The 20,243-nt window shown below is 36.0% G+C and overlaps 1 protein-coding gene across 1 annotated transcript in view; it reads right to left on the reverse strand.

The window, feature by feature from the left end:
• The window catches only part of LOC107570871 (lethal(3)malignant brain tumor-like protein 4), a 62,746-nt gene that overhangs the window by 24,984 nt on the left and 17,519 nt on the right, over nucleotides 1–20,243 (reverse strand). Inside the window, exons 4-17 of the mRNA XM_016257152.1 lie at nucleotides 18,932–19,020; nucleotides 18,793–18,847; nucleotides 18,578–18,666; nucleotides 17,598–17,702; nucleotides 16,065–16,200; nucleotides 15,408–15,493; nucleotides 14,689–14,840; nucleotides 12,240–12,362; nucleotides 11,575–11,686; nucleotides 11,011–11,121; nucleotides 9,498–9,667; nucleotides 3,706–3,891; nucleotides 329–454; nucleotides 80–238 (exon numbers count right to left, since the gene is read on the reverse strand). Coding sequence (XP_016112638.1) covers nucleotides 80–238; nucleotides 329–454; nucleotides 3,706–3,891; nucleotides 9,498–9,667; nucleotides 11,011–11,121; nucleotides 11,575–11,686; nucleotides 12,240–12,362; nucleotides 14,689–14,840; nucleotides 15,408–15,493; nucleotides 16,065–16,200; nucleotides 17,598–17,702; nucleotides 18,578–18,666; nucleotides 18,793–18,847; nucleotides 18,932–19,009 — 1,688 coding nt within the window. The 5' untranslated portion in view covers nucleotides 19,010–19,020. The remainder of the gene's footprint in view (nucleotides 1–79; nucleotides 239–328; nucleotides 455–3,705; nucleotides 3,892–9,497; nucleotides 9,668–11,010; nucleotides 11,122–11,574; nucleotides 11,687–12,239; nucleotides 12,363–14,688; nucleotides 14,841–15,407; nucleotides 15,494–16,064; nucleotides 16,201–17,597; nucleotides 17,703–18,577; nucleotides 18,667–18,792; nucleotides 18,848–18,931; nucleotides 19,021–20,243) is intronic.

A 20,243-nucleotide genomic window follows, 5' to 3' on the forward strand; every position in this document is an offset into this window, starting at 1 on the left:
CCTCAGCCAAATATTGTGCTATCCTAACAAACCATACATCAATGAAGAGATGATTTATTCAGCTTTGTGCGAGGATCACCTGCTGGGTAAATGAGCTCTCTTCCCGAGGAGCGACGCCGTCAGCGGCTCGTCTTTGAGCTCCTTCTTCATCATCGCAGGCCGACCGCGCAGACGAGGAGCTCCGTCACACGCCGCCATCATCTCCCTGAGACACACACACACATCAGCAAGCGTTATCCTGCTCGAATACAACTCAAACTATTAAAACACTGCTGTTATTGACAAATTGCTGAAATAACATAAAACAGAAATATTGTGCGAGGATCACCTGCTGGGTAAATGAGCTCTCTTCCCGAGGAGCGACGCCATCAGCGGCTCGTCTTTGAGCTCCTTCTTCATCATCGCAGGCCGACCGCGCAGACGAGGAGCTCCGTCACACGCCGCCATCATCTCCCTGAGACACACACACACATCAGCAAGCGTTATCCTGCTCGAATACAACTCAAACTATTAAAACACTGCTGTTATTGACAAATTGCTGAAATAACATAAAACAGAAATATTAAAAAAAACTAAAACTAATAAACATGACAAAAGCATACAACAAATTCAACTTAAAAATATGAAAAACATTTTTGTTCATCTATATAAATCTGAAATAATATAAACTATAAATATTAGAATGAAAAATTTTATTTGTAATTTAGAAACTGAAATAAGTTAAAAATAAGTTGAAGCATTAATGGAAATAAAAAAAATGGAACTAAAACTGAAATAAACAATTAAAATAGCAATATTAAAAAAAACTAACTAAACTAAATATTGAAAACGTGTCTTCATAGAAATAATGCTGATATGAAATAAAATATAAATACTAGATTTAAAAAAATGATTACCTAACATTTAAGGTGAAGTACTATAATTACTAACTAACTAACTAACTAACATGGAACTAAACTAAAACTGAAACCTACATAGTAATATTATAAAAACACAAAACTAACAAAAATGACAAAAGCATAAAAAAATTATTTAATTGATCTAAAAATAAATTAATAAATTTATCTAAAAAGAAATTAAATGAAAACTATTAAAGCCATTTTGTTCATTTAAATAATGCTAAAATAAATTAAAATGAAAATACGTAATACTTAAACTAAACAAAATTAGAAACTGAATAAAATTATTAATAAAGTTGAAGATCTGAAATTGCTAACTAAAAATAAAAATTTTAAATAAATGTAAATCGTAATATTTAAACTAGTAAAAAAGACAAAAGCACAAACTAAAAATTATTAAAATTAAAACTCAAAATATAAAAATAAAAATGAAAGCTATACTAGCACATGAGCCAGGATTCAGACTGATCAGCTCTGTGATTCTCGTCTCTCTCAGACCTCTACAGAACATCAGCAGTGTAACACATGCTTACTGACTGAACTCTATACGCAGAATTAAACGCTGAGAGAGCAAAATCCAGCCCTGATCCAAAAAATGGAAATTCATTCATGCTCCATGTGCTCAGAAAACTCAGAAACGCTGCAGAAGAAGAAATCGATAGTGAACGCACAGACAGAACGAAACCTCACACAATGTTTGTCCATCTGATTTAAAAGGATCATATGATGCGATTTCAAGTTGTTCTTTCTCTTTGGAGTGTTACAAGCTGATTGTGCATAGATAAGATCCCTGAAGTTGCAAAGACTAAAGTCTCTAAACCAAAGAGATATTCTTTATCAAAGTTAAGACTCTGCCACGCCCCCCTAAAACGGCTCGTTCTATTAATTTTTTAGATGTTTATATAAACCCTAAACATTAAAATATGATTCACATATTAAATATGCATTGTTAGGAACAAAACTTTAACGCATTCGTAGCGCATTAGTCGACGCATTCAGAACTGGTCTCCATCACCGAGTATAATTAACTGGAAATAAATAACTAAAACTAAAACAGAGTAAAATAAATTAAACCTAAGTAGTAATATTAAAAAATAATAAAACTAATGAAAATTTAAAAAAACAACAACAACTGAATATTAAACAAAAACCATTAAAAATATTTTTTGTTCATCGAAATAATGCAGAAATAAAACAAACCATAAATATTAAAAATGAAAATTAGAAGCACTAAAATGTCTAACGGGAAATAACTAAAATGGAACTAAAACTGAAATAAAAAATTAATTAAACCTAAATAGTCATATTAAAATATAATAAAATAAATAAATAAACAAATAAAACTACTAAAAACAGGGGGGAGGGGGTAATAACATTAATAAATATTAAACTAAAACTACTTAACAAAAACTAACTAACTAAATAAAAATTCATAAAAATTGAAACAAAAATACATTAAACCTGAACAGCAATATTAAAAAAAATAATACACAAGCATATAAAAACACAAAAACTAAACTAAATTAAAATGAAAAGTAAGTTTTAATTCAAAATAATAATAAAAATGATAAATAATTAAGCTTTTACATGCTTAATTTCATCCAGCGGTTGTACAGTTGTAATCCAGGTTTATATGAAAATGTCTTCATGAGTCAGATTACATCAACGTACCGAGAATACTTTTTTGCGCAAAGAATCTCTACTGCGTCACTTGTGGATGCGCGTTCACGACAGTATCATGACGCGAGCGTGTGGCGGCGCTGACCCAGATCCGGCGTCATGACGCTATCACGCCGGATCTGGGTCAGCGCAAAAAAGTATTCTCGTAGCTTCGTAGCTTTACAGTTGAACCGCTGAAGTCACACGCACTACTTCGTCGATCATCTCGGTACGTTTCTGGACCTTGATCGTGGTAGTTACCTTGCTGTCTATGGGAGCCCTCAGGTTTCATCAGAAATATCTTAAATTGTGTTCCGAAGATGAACGAAGGTCTTACGGGTTTGGAACGACACGAGGGTGAGTAACTAATGACAGAATTTTCATTTTTGGGTGAATTATCCCTTTAAAGTCCCCATGAAATCAAAATTAAAGTAGTTAGTATCAATATGTTAGTCTTAAGGCAGTGTGCTCCAAAACAGTGACAAAATTCGCATTTAGAAGATATAACCATTCAAAGATTTTTTTTGACGTCACATCGTACTTCAGCTTCTCATCAAACTTTCTGTCCAATCAAATGCTCTCTAGAATCCGAAGCCCCGCCCCCTACACTATAAATAGACGCTGAAGCCGCGGCTGAGATCGGTCGCTTGTCCACAGAGTTAATATTTTCTGTGCAGTGAATGGCACGTAGTGCACTATATAGGGGACAGGGAACGACTCAAACAGTGCAAACATGCTTTCCATTGAGGAAGAAAAGAAGTCTGCTCCGGTCCAGAGACACGATAGCACGGAGCGGATCACATGCGCGAGTCGCCGCAGAACACACAATGTATCGGAGCTATCTGAATGCAACACAGAATGCTATATTTTATAGCAATATGGATGAGATCGTGGCTGGCATACTCTGCGGCTTTACGGAGCTCAACGGCTCTGAACGGCTCTAGCCTCAGCTGTGATATAAACCAACGCTATTGGCTATTTTAAAAAGGGGTGGGGCTGCTTGATATGTCCCGCCCCGTCTTCCTGTTTCAGTTAAAATGACGTCAACACAGAGAGTAACGCTGCGTGTTTCTAAGCATTTCAGGGGACCTTTAAGGGAGCACTGAACTGCATTGTGGGAGACGGTATCTCAGTTTGATTGACAAACCTGTTGTCCACATGGCTGATCTCCTCGCTCCCATCTTCCTCCTCCTCCTCCTCCTCCTCCTCCTCCTCGTCTGGACACAAGCGTTTGGTCACAGGGATGAAGGTGATCTGCTTCTCTCCTCCGAGCCGGTCGGGAAGCACCACCTCCTTCTTCATGTTCATGTCAGAATACGGGCAACCGAAGGCACTGAGGGACACAGAGAGACGAGCATGAGCCTGTCTGATCCAGGTCTACAGTAATACTCTCATCTGTTCTTAGTCTCTTTGTGCAAAACATTTAATTGCTGCTTCTGGATAAACTGAGACTTTTTTATTTTTAATGGAGGTTGTAGTTCTCTCACAATTCTGAAGAAAAAACAAAACCTCATGGCATTTATGAATGGAATGATTCAATGACTCACTCAAGATTCACTCGTTTCATTACTGGATGAATCAGTGTTTTTGAATGAATCTCTTGAATGAATGATTCAATGACTCACTCAAGATTCACTCGTTTCATTACTGGATGAATCAGTGTTTTTGAATGAATCTCTTGAATGAATGATTCAATGACTCACTCAAGATTCACTCGTTTCATTACTGGATGAATCAGTGTTTTTGAATGAATCTCTTGAATGAATGATTCAATGACTCACTCAAGATTCACTCGTTTCATTACTGGATGAATCAGTGTTTTTGAATGAATCTCTTGAATGAATGATTCAATGACTCACTCAAGATTCACTCGTTTCATTACTGGATGAATCAGTGTTTTTGAATGAATCTCTTGAATGAATGATTCAATGACTCACTCAAGATTAACTCGTTTCATTACTGGATGAATCAGTGTTTTTGAATGAATCTCTTGAATGAATGATTCAATGACTCACTCAAGATTCACTCGTTTCATTACTGGATGAATCAGTGTTTTTGAATGAATCTCTTGAATGAATGATTCAATGACTCACTCAAGATTCACTCGTTTCATTACTGGATGAATCAGTGTTTTTGAATGAATCTCTTGAATGAATGATTCAATGACTCACTCAAGATTCACTCGTTTCATTACTGGATGAATCAGTGTTTTTGAATGAATCTCTTGAATGAATGATTCAATGACTCACTCAAGATTCACTCGTTTCATTACTGGATGAATCAGTGTTTTTGAATGAATCTCTTGAATGAATGATTCAATGACTCACTCAAGATTCACTCGTTTCATTACTGGATGAATCAGTGTTTTTGAATGAATCTCTTGAATGAATGATTCAATGACTCACTCAAGATTCACTCGTTTCATTACTGGATGAATCAGTGTTTTTGAATGAATCTCTTGAATGAATGATTCAATGACTCACTCAAGATTCACTCGTTTCATTACTGGATGAATCAGTGTTTTTGAATGAATCTCTTGAATGAATGATTCAATGACTCACTCAAGATTCACTCGTTTCATTACTGGATGAATCAGTGTTTTTGAATGAATCTCTTGAATAATCTAAATATAAAAACCTATAAAAATGTATAAAATATAAAAATATTTGCAAAAGCAACATCTCATTTTCATTTACATTTTTTACTTTTATTTTTCATTTAACTGTACGTGCTAAAATAACTAAAACTGAAATAAAAATTAATAAAAACTATACAGGCACATTAAAAAACAAATGACAAATACACAAAACTAAATAACTAAAACATTTAACAAATTAAAATAAAAAAATTATATATATTTCATTAAAATAATAATAGTACAGCTAGTATAAATAACAGTATCTCAATGATACTAAAAAAGTTCAATGTGTTTACTGCAATCCAGTGTTATTTTAGTATTGAGATAATATTTTTATTAATATTGTGAATTATTTTTATGAATACATTTTCCTTTTCCATTTTAATTTTCTTGCGTTTTTTTTTTTTTTTTTTAAAATAAATGTGTATATAGTTATTATTTTATTTCAGTTTTAGTTATTTTAGTAACAAAATATTATTTTATTACTTTATTTCAGTCAACATTTTTTCATTTCACAATACATATATATATAAAAAAAATAAAAAAAAACGGTATTAATTTTAGTTTCAGTTTTACTTTTAGTTAACTACAATAACCATGCTACAATTAAAAAATAAATAAATAAATCATGCAACCGAAAATGTTATATTAAAAGTTCAATCCTCGTCCAGATATATGTACAGTAGTTACTAGAAGAGGAATATGCTTGAGGCGAATATGTTTATGTAAGACAGATTTCAGATTCCTGCTGCTTCTACAGTAATTCTCATCAAGTCAGCAATACGAGGAGGAGGATTCTGTGGCATATTTTCTGATATTTTAGTAAGGCAAAAACGCCAATTCCACACCAGTGTGCCAAGATGTTTATGCAGATCTGTGCATGCAAACAGATTCAAAGGCTTCAGTGTGAACACAAGAGAAGCAGCTTCTGCCACGTCTTACAGTTCATTACAGCTGACGAAGCACATGCATTTAATTCAACACATTTCACATATGTTAACGAGAGTATTCAAGCCATCCCCCACACCTGAACCCTCAGAGGTCTACGGTGCAGTTAAATGAGTCTGAGATAACGATTTAACACATGTAGTTCTGTATAAGAGCGCTCCACACATTCACACAAATACAGCATGTGTGCAGAGAATCCTGAACTCCAGATTAAACCTCACAGTGCAGAGGGCACCTTTCTTATTTAATGCAAGGACTGAGAGAAATGTATTTTACTTTAAATGCAATGTAAAGTTCTTTGGATTAAATTGCATTGAAAAGAGTAATGTAAAATGGGCTGGTCACTCTTTTCAATGCAATTACAACAAATAATAACAGCAAATGTGGCAGTAGTACATATGATTTGTGCACTATATTACAAATCTTTTGAAGTATCTGAGTGAGAAATAGAAATGTTGCATTATATTTAGCGCTGTCGAACGATTAATCGCATGCAAAATAAAAGTTTTTGCTCACATAATATATGTGTGTGCATTGTGTATATTTATTATGCATATATACTGTAAATACACACACATGCATGTATATATTTAAGAAAAATGTTATGCTTATATATTAAATATATATATATAAATTATATGCATAGTGTGTATATATATATATATATACACATAATATATACAAACAGTACACACACATATATTATGTAAACACACACACACACTCAGACTACTTTAGACTGCAATTAGAATTGCATAAATAATGGTATGATATAAAAAGAAACCGAATACTGAAATATGAAATAACAACTTTACATGTTTCTCATCCTACACTATAACACATAATAAGTTCATTTCTAATAAAGCATAACTGATGACGCTCCAGCAGACGAGGCAGGAGAAGATTATGAAGTTGCTTTGATGACTCATTTTAATGTGTTAAATTAACTATGTAGTTTACTGTACGTCTCATATAAACCGATACTGAGCGTCAAACTGATTTAACTCTGGAGGACGTTCATTAAAATCCACGAACACGGAAACGCACCGTGACACTACGCTTCTGCTTAAATAGCTAGTTTGCATATGCAGATACATGTAAATGAGCTTTTAATGAAAGCCAGTCCAGTCGGTTTCTAAGCAGAGAGGATTTCGCTGCTTTAAAACGCTTCTTTTCTTATTCTGTCTTGCTCTGTGTAATCAGAAATGGCTTTCTAAAAAAAAGCCGAATCCTTTCACGAAAAAATTAGGGTAAATTTTGGGCTCGTTTATGGTTTGTTTGTGAGCAGACGCTACTGAGAGAAACTCTCTCAAACTCTGAACTACAGCTGCCAAGCGATTCACATTTGCATCTAATTAAATAAATGATTTGTCAATTAATCGCACATCAATTAAGGCTAAGAAATTACCCCTTAAAAGTTCATTTAAAGTCATTATTGTGTTAAATAAGAAAAGCACTGAAGTAACTTTTGAAAGAAATCCTTCAGCATTCAGCATATAACTTAATACGCATAAACGTTTAATGCTACAATTTGTCCGTACGATTGTTTTCAGAAGCGCCATTTAGGAATATTTACACTGTTCAGACATGGCATGAATGCATTTATACCACAATTAGAATTACATAATCCTGAGATAAATGGGTTTTTAAAAAGAAATCAAAATTTTGAAATATTAAATGATTTTTAAAAAATTAAACTGTCCGTAGTGGGTGAGTCATTGAATCATTCATTCAACCAATTTGTTCAAACGGCTGATGCATTCAGAAATGAAGCAAGTGACCGTCTGCATGAAGGAATCACTGAATCATTTGATTCGTTCAGTAATGAATCACTGCTGTGTGTTGATCAGAGACGCTCAACAGTTCTGCTGTGGCTTTGATTGGAACTATTTTTTTATTTATTTATGAAATTGACTAAAAACAGACAAACGGTCTCTAAAATGTAACACTAGTTGAACATCTTGTTTATTGAACTGCTGTATGAATCAATATCACATTTGCAGTGGTGCAGATACTGGGGAAGAACAGCATTTCATATGATATAATATAATATAAGAGGGTCATTTATATATTTATTTTTCGCTTCTGTATCTGTACTTCTTGTTATTTTGTCTGTGCATTACAAGCTTCTGTTACCAAGACAAACTCATTGTCTGTGTGTGTGTTTACGCATACTTGGCAATAATTCTCATTCTCACATTTTCACAGAATGGAAAAGTGTGATGTGAAGGCTGTTTTATATCCTACTGAATAAAGAGTAAGTGATGAAGAATGATGGTTGAGGTGTATCTGTGCGTCTCACCTGTGGTGTCCGGTGTATTTTGCTCCTTTGATGTGGCCGATGCCCCTGCAGCCCGGGGTTGGACACACGCCCTGCGTCACGGAGCTCTTCATGTCTGACAGCCCTGCGTGAGCTGCAGAAAAACACAACACACACACACACACACACACAGAGAGAGCGAGAGAGAGAGTGAGCACGGGACATCAGCCTGCAGTAGAAAGGCGTTTGTACAGCGTTACTCGTCCTCTAGTGAGCAGCAGCTATTTCAGTTAATCACACACTTCATACATCATGCTAAACACAGTAAAATTTCACATCTTTCAGGTCAGGCCAGTAATTCATCATGTGATCTATAAGTGTGGCATAATGGGAACAGACACACACACACTCACTCTCTTTCTCTCACTCACTCACTCACACAGAGACATGCACACACACACACACTCTCTCTCTCACACACACACACACACACACACACACTCTCTCTCTCACACACACACACACACACACACACACACACACACAGTGACACTCTCTCACACTCACACACACACACACAGAGACACACACACACACACACACACTCTCACACACTTCAGGTGGATGCACCTACGGTACAAGCTCTCAAATCTGCATTTAAAATTCTGCATAAACGTGGATTAATTTTACCAGTATACTTTTAGTACTATTTTAGTTAAACTAAATGCAAATGAGAAATTTCGCCTTGGCAACTCACTGAAATAAAATGTTTTTTAAATTTTTCTTAAAATTAAAACTGCACAGTATACAATAAATTGTTGATTTTGATGTTTTGAATGAATTTTGGGTTTGTATGTTTTATTGAAGTGACTTTTATTGTTGTGGATTCATGTAGTTTTTGTATTTTCTTACTTGCTTTTTAATGTATTTCTTTATTTGGATCCAAACAAACAAACATTTTTTTTTCAGTTAACGTTTACTTGAAGCAAAATATTTTTTTTATGGTTTTAGGTTTAGCTTTAGCTAAATCTCAGCAAGACATATTTCTCAATAATGTACTTTATATGGCGACTGTGTGCTCTTATGCACGAGCTTGTATTGCAGCTCAAGCATCTGTCGTGCGAGTGTGAGAGCAAGCAGAGACTCACGGAGCGGAGGTTCGAGCGGGTGACCCGTCCTGGAGCACCAGCCCACGGGATGAAGATCCGGCAGGTCTGAATCCACCCAGAAATCAAACTTCTCATGCCAGCCGTCGAAATGCACCTGAGCAACAATAAACCAAACCACAATAACAGACCAGCATTCATTCGGATCATTCACATACAGTTTCTCTTAGTCTAAAAATGAACCAATAAATGAATTATTTGGTTACACTTTATTTTAAGGTGTCCTTGTTGCACATGTTACATGTACTTACTATTATAATAACAATAAATTATGCATAATTACATAAAAGTAACAACCCTATATAGCAAGTACATGTAGTTAAATAATATTACTCAGTACTACACTGTAACAAGGACACCTTAAAATAAAGTGCAACCAATTATTTTCTTCACAGATAGAACTATATACACTCATTCAAAAGATTTGGGTTCAGGAAGATTTAAATTTTGATTAAAATTAAAATTTCTTAGTTTGTGTTAACTAATGCAGTTAACTAATGAACCTTATTGTAAAGTGTTACTGAACTTTCTGTTCATCTGTGAATCCTGAAAAATAAAATGCATCACGGTTTCCACAGAAATAATTGTGCAGAACAACTGTTTTCAACATTGATAATAATCAGAAATGTTTCTCGAGCAGCAGATCAGCATATTATACTGATTTCTGAAGATCATGTGACACTGAAGACTGGAGTAATGATGCTGAAAATACAGCTGCGCATCACAGACATACATTACAGTTTAACAGAGATTCACATAGACAACAGCTGCTTTAAACTGTAATAATATTTCACAATTTTACTGTTTTAGCTGTACTTTGGATCAAATAAATGCAGGCTTGGTGAGCAGAAGAGCCTTCTTAAAAAAACATGAAAAATCTTACTGTTCAAAAACTGTTGACTGCTAGTGTAGGCTGATTATTCTTATTGCTTATTATTGAAAATGCAAACTGCTTGTCTGCCAGCAGGAGGCGCTGTGAGAGCGGTAGAACTAGCGGTTTCCCCAGTAACGAACCGCTCATGAACGCTACTTTATCAGATCAAATGAAAACGCCACGAAACTATTCTAAAGACAGTCGGTTCCCTTCAGAGATGCATTCATATAAAACACCCGCGCGTGTTATGATTTTGAAACGTGCAGAGCTCATGTTTATTCAACGAAGTAAAACGCCACAAATAAATCAATGTACGGCAAACACTGGTAATCGGAATATCGTAAATGTGTTTAAAAATCATATCACCGTTATTGAAAACAATTATAGGCGATACATATTGATATTGAATTATTGTCCAGCCCTATGTAAACGTAAACAATAAATCATCAGTCTATTTGCTCTTGCATGAAAACCATTGAGTCTAATGATGTTTATCAGGAATGTTTACAAAGACTGCGGATGATTTAATCAGTCACGCTGTGACTAGAAGCCGAACTCTTCCTCACTTGGACTCTGTGGTCTTCGGTGTCGGCGACGGTGGCCACGCGGATCAGCATGGGGTTTCGTCTGTCCACCGCCTCCAGCTTCATGTGCGTCTGGAAGCCGTGTGGAGATCTCTGCAGGAGCACACAGCGCTCAGAACACATCTATTTCAGCTTACTGACAGATTCTAGAAGATACACTCTTCAAACAGTGGTACAAGAGGATGTGACGCTGGTCACTCGCAACTTATCCGTCTATAAAGCCTATAAAAAAATCAGTCTTAAGCCTGGTTTCACAGACAGGGCTTAGGCTAAGCCAGGATTCGGCCATAGTTCAATTAGGACATTTAAGTTATTTTTTATAAACGTGCCTTAGACGTGCCTGGTGTGCATCTCGAGACAAAACAAAGGCACTGATATATTTAAAGATCAATCAGTGCCAGTTTCTTTCAGCTGAAACAGCTCAGACTTACACTTTAGTCTGGGACTAAGCTTAAGCTTTGTCTGTGAAACCAGGGGTTAATGTATTTCACAACACTTCAGCATGTTATTCTTATTAAGCGAGGGTCATCTTTTATGATTTTTTACCCAAGCACAGCCTCTGAGAACCTGAAACATTGCACTTCTGGAGACTCCAGGAAGGTTGCGGTTCTGGAAAATGATGGTGCTGGAGACTAAAGGGTTCCTGATGGTTTCACACCTAATTCTTCACATTAATTATGTGTGCAGTTTATCAATTCTAGTCACATTTACATCTACAGTGCTTTAAACAACACAGATTATTTCAGAAGCAGCTTCATAATAATAAACCGGAAAACAACAGAATCAATTCTGTTATTAAATTCTACATCTGTGCAGGACTGCAAGACGGCTTCATTCATCACTGTGCATTTAATTACAACTCGCACTGGGTAATTAGTGTTTGACAGTTAGTCTGTGGTGCAAATAAATGAGTCTGAATAGAAAGAGCCAATACGAGATGTTGACATTAACTCTGAGCGCAAATATAAGTCATTTCGAGTGGAACCGCAAGAGTTTGTCCTTCCAGATGAGCAGTTTTGTGCTGTTTGCTCCTGTAAATAACACGAGGAGGGTTTAATACCCAGCGTCTGTAATGAAATCTCTCAGCTCACCGCACACCATCACATCAGACGTGAACGCCGTGCGCTACAGACGTGTGAATCTCAACACAAGATCTGTTGATCTTCCATCTCATCCACGAGCGGTCCTCTCTAAACGCTTCTGCATGCAGTCATGTGACAGCAGTAACACTGAACGCATGAGGAATATGATTCTCACCCTGAGGAGCTGTGAGCGGCCGGCCGTGATCCTGACACCAGCCCACCGGGTGAATGTAGGGGCTGCTGGCGTCACACCTGAGCAAACACAGAACACACCGTCAACCTGCTGGACTCACTTCATAACACATCATTTTTGTTTTATTTAAATTTGAGTAATTTTCTTATGTGCACTTGTCATTCTCATTTATTTTCATTTTATTTATATTTTAGTAATTTTCTTATGTGCATTTTTCACCTTTGGAATTTTAGTCGGTGTGTAGTGTGTATGTTTGGGCATAAAAAAGATTACAAATCTCAAAGTCAGATTACAAAGTCAGTTTGTAATCAATGACGAGACTACAGTGTTTCCCTTCTGAAGGAAAACGACTGTCTTCAGAAAATTGGATGTCATTTTCATGTAATCTTGCATGTGATGTCTGATAAAGCCGTGTTTGTGAGCGGAGCTGCTGTGTGTACAGCATTACCGGGGAAACCGCTATCTCTACTCCAACAGCGCCTCCTGCTGGCAGAGAGTGAGTTCGCATATATATGCCGCCTGGGAAACACTGGACTATGGTATTAATAATTTCAACTGTATAACAGTTTCACTGCAATTCATGTTATAATGTTAGAATTAAATAACAGTAAAAATAATACATATGCACTTACCTGTACATAGTAAATACAGTTATATTTAAGCGGTTGTTGACATCCTATCTAAAACGTGTCTTGCATGTGATGTCTGATAAAGCCGTGTTTGTGAGCGGAGCTGCTGTGTGTACAGCATTACCGGGGAAACCGCTATCTCTACTCCAACAGCGCCTCCTGCTGGCAGAGAGTGAGTTCGCATATATATGCCGCCTGGGAAACACTGGACTATGGTATTAATAATTTCAACTGTATAACAGTTTCACTGCAATTCATGTTATAATGTTAGAATTAAATAACAGTAAAAATAATACATATGCACTTACCTGTACATAGTAAATACAGTTATATTTAAGCGGTTGTTGACATCCTATCTAAAACGTGATTTAGTAGAAAAAAAAAACTTTTTGCAGTGCAACCAATGATGCAAGGCTTGTTCATCCAACCAAAGGAATGATCATTATTTCTGCATATTGCACTTCAATGGTACGACAGGGCAAGTGTGTTTACAGCGTGTGAGGGCTTCTGGCCGTATATCTAGAGACACGCAGCTTCTCCTGCTGGACGCAGACAGTAATAGCACGCTCTCAGACTGCATGGTGTGTCTCGGACTCTAACTCTACCTGGTCTTCCTCTCCAGGGCTTTATTCGCCCAGCAGTGACGTGATGCGGTGCGTTATGTAAAACACACACATCACCGAAACAAACGCGAATCAATCAGGCATCATAAACACTCCTTACATAAGCATGGGCGGATAGTAATGCGATCCTATTAATGTGCTGGAGAGATGATGATGAGGATGATGATGATGAAGATCAGAGAACACACATATACAGTCACAGCCTCCGCAGAATATCACACACACTTCCATTACACCAAACCTCCTATAAACAATCATGGTTATGCTACTGTGATCTTTATCTCGCAGCACCTTTTTAAAATGCATAGAATATTCATATATTCATTAGAGGTTTTGCATATTTGGGAACTTGAACAGATTATATACATACAGCTCTTATTACTTATATTTTAAATGAGCATTTTTAAAAATTTTAACTTTTTTCATTTACATTTTTTGATTTTGTTATGTGCTTTTCTCATTTTTTTCTGTTATTTGTATTAAATATTTCAATTTATCTTTAAATTAATTTCAGTTGCGGTAATTTTCTTATGTGCTTTTGTCATTTTTATTAAACATTTCAATATATCTTTAATTTATTTTATTTCAGTTTTATTAATTTTGTTATGTGCATTTGTCATTCTCAATTATTTTTATATTATTCAAATTTTAATCCTTTTCTTGTGTGCATTTGCCATTTTCATTTTTCTTTATTTTATTTAATTTTAGTAATTTTGGTGCTTTTTAATATTACTTTTTAGATTTAATTTATTTTATTTTACTTCTAGTTTTAGTTAAGAGTTACTTTTTATTTTTTTAACAGTTATTTAATTCATTTAATTAATTTAATTTAAATGATTCAACTTGAACTTTAGTATTATTTACATACTATTATAGTTTTTATTCATATTTTAGATGTTATTTTTATATCTTCAGACTTACGTCATGTCATTTTTATTTATCTTTATTTTATTTCAGTTTTTGTAAATGTAGTACTTCAACCTAATATAGATACATGGTAACATTGCTTCAAGTAATATTATGGTATTCTCATGATATAAGTGGATTACCATGGCATTTACCCGTATAACCGCACAAAGAAGGCCTGTGTGTTTAACTAGCATGACTGTGACGGGTTAGTTAGTGCTCCTCACCAGTAGTCGTAAGTGTCGTCCCAGTTGTCGAAGTGCACTAGGAAGCGCTGGTCCACGATGTCGGCTACGGACGCCACACACACCAGACACGGGTTCTTACGATCCACCGCCTCCAGCTTCATGCCCACCTCAAACACCGAGCCGCTCGACTCCTGTGACGAGAAACCGCTCGTTAGTGGCACTCACAACATCTCTAATCTGTGTTCAGATCAAATGTAATCTCAGGAAGAATATGACGCAGGAGAAGAAAGTTCAACACTATTCAGCAATAACTAAAATTAAACACAAATGTGTCATGTTTGATTATTAGCTTGGTTGAAGGTCAGCAGCAAAGACATTTGTTCATAAAATGGGATTAAATACATAAACAATATTTGTCTTATTTAACATATCTAATTATTGCAGGTTTGTATAATATTCTGAGTTTGCATTGGACTGTTTTTATTGATTCTGAGGAATGCTGAATGTGTTTTTGAGTAAACACATGTTGATATTGAGTCTAGAGCTACAGTAAGATCATGTTCACACACAACGCTCTGCACTGACTACTGATTGCTGTCACCGTGACAACACCAGAGCTGTCACTCAACACACGGAAACAAAGTAACTCAGACTTCCTTCTAAATGAACAAGTAATGCGTTACTTTCCTAGTTACTTTAACAAAGTAATGTGATTATGTAACTCGTGTTTCCCTCAACACTGGTAATGACGGACTTACGCTGGATCTGAAGAGGTTCTCTGGCGCTGCTTGAGCGTTACAGGCCTCCAGATACTTCTCCCAGTTAAACTCGTTCTGCTTGTAACCTGACCACACAACACACAGAATACATCAATCAGAAAGATGACGAGACTTAACACATCCGGGTCACATTTCACCTTAAAATCTAAAGAAAAATTGAAGGAATAATATTTCACATAAACACAAATGCATGAAGTAGTATGGCATTTTAAAAATAATAATTAAACACATTTCGCAAACCGATAGCGCTTGCTTCAGCGATTCCCATTACTGCAAGATTTTATTTACAGTATTAAATGAATTAATAAATAATAAAATAAACAAATAAATAAAAATAAAATCAGAATAAGCTAAAGAGTGTTCAACAAACACGACAATGATTTCTTTTCCAGAAAAAATATTTAAACACCCTTTAAACAAGACAAATTCATATAAATTTTTTTTCTCATTTTGTGGTGACTCCAGACATCTTCTGGACTGCTTTAATGAGATTCCCCCATCAGCTCCATATACTGGATTTAATCTAGTATTCTCAATGTCCCAGCTCATATCTAGATACCATGTTTATTATCTTACAGAAGACCAAACAGCAGGCACAGGATGATAATGGAGCCCAATGCAGCAGAACTAACGCACCTTTGGGCGGATGGAGTTTGTGGCCCGTCGACTCGCACCATCCTGCTGGTTTGACGTCAGGAGCGTCTGCGTTTACCCAGAAGTCATAGCACTCGGAGTAACCATCGATATGCAGCCGCAGACGGAAGCCAATCACCTTCAACAACAACGACAGGAATCTCAATCTCAAGCAGACACGTTAACACGATGCTACACTCACCGGCAATCCTCTAAACAAGCACAAAAACACAACAGATCAGAAGAAATCATCCATTTAACTTCAAAGCAATTCATTTCTACATTGTTTTATGCATTGCAGCAATGCATTCTGGGACAACCTCCTCTCTGAAGAATACACGTGCATCTGCTTTTTGTTCATAATTTAAAGCCACGACAACAGCTACATTCATCATGAGAAACATTAAATAAATAAAAAGTATATACAAACATCAAACAAAAACAAAATGCATTAAAAAAGGAAATTTATATTTAATAAAAAAAACTTTCACTTCATTAAAAACCTTGATTACAGTTTGCTCGAAGCCGTTATGCATAACGTAAAGCATTATATTTTTATATAAGTTACTGTAACCAAAAAATAAATGCACTATAATATTAGCATATTCCTTGTTACATCTAAAATTAGTCTGTCGTGTGTTTTAATGCATTATACTTTCTCAAGATGTAACCAAGAATAGATAAGAATTATAACTGTGGTTACAATTATTCATGAGATCAGAGACAATGCATTATAAAGTGCATTACAAGGTGTAATTAATGCATCAAAAATATTTTATATATATGTGTGTGTGTGTGTGTGTGTGTGTGTGTGTGTGTGTGTGTGTAGGCTTTATATAAAGTGCTACCAAAGTAATGCTTTTAATTATGCATGCAGGTTAAGTGTCAAAATCTTGTAAACACATTAATTAAAGCGTTTATATATACACACAATGCATTATAAAATTATTTTTCAAGCATTAATTATGTCTCGTCATGCATATTATAATGCATTGTTTGATCCTTGAATTATTGTTATAATACATTATAACACTTACAGTGGGGCAAAAAAGTATTTAGTCAGCCACCAATTGTGCAAGTTCTCCCACTTAAAAAGATGAGAGAGGCCTGTAATTTTCATCATAGGTATACCTCAACTATGAGAGACAAAATGAGAAAAAAAAAATCCAGAAAATCACATTGTAGGATTTTTAAAGAATTAATTGGTAAATTCCTCGGTAAAATAAGTATTTGGTCACCTACAAACAAGCAAGATTTCTGGCTCTCACAGACCTGTAACAACTTCTTTAAGAGGCTCCTCTGTCCTCCACTCGTTACCTGTATTAATGGCATCTGTTTGAACTCATTATCAGTATAAAAGACAATTAAACCACAACAAACAACCAATGCATGTTAACCTTGGTTACAATTATTTATGCAATGCATTACAATGCACGTTATGAATACCTTTATAATGCATTGCACATACAGGCGACTCTTTGAGTGCTTAATGAGAGCAAGAGAGCGAGTAACAGCAGTGACGAGAGAGTTTCTGACCTCGGCCACAGACAGCACGCAGAACATGGACGGATGCAGCGGGTCGATGCCTTCCAGCCGCATCCCCACCTTAAAGCCATTCCTGCTGTCGGGAAATGCCTGGAACTACAAGAGAAAACGCAAGCGCTCAGAGACAAAGAAGAACCGCCGGACATCTTCAAGGAGTTGCCATGGCAACCGCCTCCAGTGTTTCCGAGGGGAGCAGAAGACCAGTCGCATCCCTTCAGAAACAATCAGAGCATCGGTGCTCCACACGACGCAGACAGCAGCTGGAGGCGAACGACTCGATGCTGGGGTTCAGCGCATTTGGCCTACTATTACATTACATTCCAGTCTCTCTAAAAACAGTCATGACATTTATGCATCTGGCAGACGCTTCTAATCAAAGCCAATAAATTTGATCAGCTCATGCTTTCACTGGAAATCAAACCAATGACCTCAGCATCATAAGTGCTGCACTAAAAGACTCATTTTACGCATTCATTGCAACCAAAGTTAATTTTAAGGGATAGGCAATTTCTTCATCAGGTTTGGATAAATGTAGCACTGCATCAGTGTCTCAGCAGTGGATGCTCTGCAGTGAATGGGTGCCGTCAGAATGAGAGCTGATAAAAACATCACAATAATCCACAAGTAATCCACAGCACTCCAGTCCATCAGTTAACATCTGGAGAAGACAAAAGCTGAAACTAATCCAGCATTAAGACGTTTTTAACTCAAATGCGAGTCCATAATCCATAATAACGCTTCCTCCGGTGAAAAAGTGTTCTAGTGTGAATCAGGAGAGAAATAATATGTGGCTGGATTTTGACGTGAGAGACAACAGGAGATGCACTTTTTCACTGGAGGAAGCGTTATTATGGATTATAGACTCAATGTATTTCAGTTAAAAACATCCTAATGCTGGATTTGTTCAGGCGTTCATTTGAAATGAATCTGCATCAGAGTGATATTTGGCTGTGTTGAGAGTGAATCTGTACCTCAGTGAAGAGCTGCAGAGGAGCGGCTTGAGATCGCTCGTCCTCCAGATACTGATCCCAGGACCACGGCTTCTTCTTGCCGCTCGCCGCTGCGGAAAACACACGCAAACATCATGAAATACAGAGCAACATTAGACACACTAGATAACATGAAGCCAGACTCATCGGCACAGTGTGTGTTTTTATGAAGCACGCAAGAAGATTCTGTTTCCTGCCTTGTGAAGTAGAAACTTTATTCTTCATCTTTGTGGCTTCGTCTTTCGGTCGCTCCTGAGAGGAAGCAGAAAGTCTCATCAGTGCGTTCTGAGAGTCACTGAAGATCAGAGGTCAGGGGTCAGAGGTCAGGGTACTCACACGCAGACTGTACTCGTCTGACACGCTTCTGGGGTTCAAACTGTGCTTCTTTCTCTTGCGGTCTTCACTCTGCATCATTAGAGATCGCTCTGCAAAAATACAGGAAAAATGTGAAATGTTTTTATGCCATTTTCTGTGTGAATATCTATTCAATTGTAATGTATTTCTGTGATGCGCAGCTGTATTTTCAGCATCATTCCTCCAGTCTTCAGTGTCACATGATCTTCAGAAATCACTATAATACGCTGATCTGCTGCTCGAGAAACATTTCTGATTATTATCAATGTTGAAAACAGTCGTGCCGCACAATATTTTTGTGGAAACTGTGATGCATTTTATTTTTCAGGATTCACAGATGAACAGAAAGTTCAGAAGAACAGCGTCTATTTGAAATAGAAATCTTTTGTAACAATAGAAATGTCACTTTTCATCAATTTAATGCATCCTTAAAATTAATATTAAACACAATGTTGATGTACGGCTCCTTGTAAAGCCTGTAAAATAAGTAGTATTTAACTCTGCTAGTTTTACAGTCTCTGACTCCAGCAGACCTCATTAAAGCCGGTTTGCAGTGAGCTGGATTTCCCAGAAGGCCGTTCAAAGCGACGGCGATGGATTACAGAGTTTAGAGAGTCACTCCTGTGAAAACTCACTTCAGCTCACATCTGGATGACTAGTTAGTTACTCTTATAGAAGCTTTGGTGCAATTAGCCTGGGTCGAGATGTCAACTAGATGTTGTTGTTGGGTAACTAGTAAAGAACAACAATTTCGATTATCAACAACAACAACACCACACGTAATTATTCTAACAAAAAAAATAAATAAATGTGACTGTGATTTTAAATCCTAAAAGAGCTCCAGGTTTGCTGCACAATTTCCCCCAAAAATGAAATATATATCATATAAATACGTATAAATCAATTAGTGCTGACAAACGATTAATCGCATCCAAAATACGTTTTTGTTTACATAATATATGCGTGTGTACCGTTTATTTATTATGTATATATAAATACACACATTCAGAATATATTTTGAAAATATTTACATGTATATACATTTATATTTTATATTATATATAAATATATTTAATATATGAACATTTTTCTTAAATATATACATGCATGCGTGTGTATTTAAATATGCATAATAAATATACACAGTACACACACATATATTATGTAAACAAAAACTTATTTTGTTGGCTGCGATTAATCGTTTGACAGCACTAATTTAAATATGACTGTTATTTTTTACAATTTATTTAATTATTTTAACAATATATATATATACACATACACACGCACACAC

This window comes from Sinocyclocheilus grahami, unplaced genomic scaffold, assembly GCF_001515645.1.
Source record: "Sinocyclocheilus grahami isolate Dianchi unplaced genomic scaffold, SAMN03320097.WGS_v1.1 scaffold1516.1, whole genome shotgun sequence".
In the NCBI taxonomy this organism is placed as follows: Eukaryota; Metazoa; Chordata; class Actinopteri; order Cypriniformes; family Cyprinidae; genus Sinocyclocheilus; species Sinocyclocheilus grahami.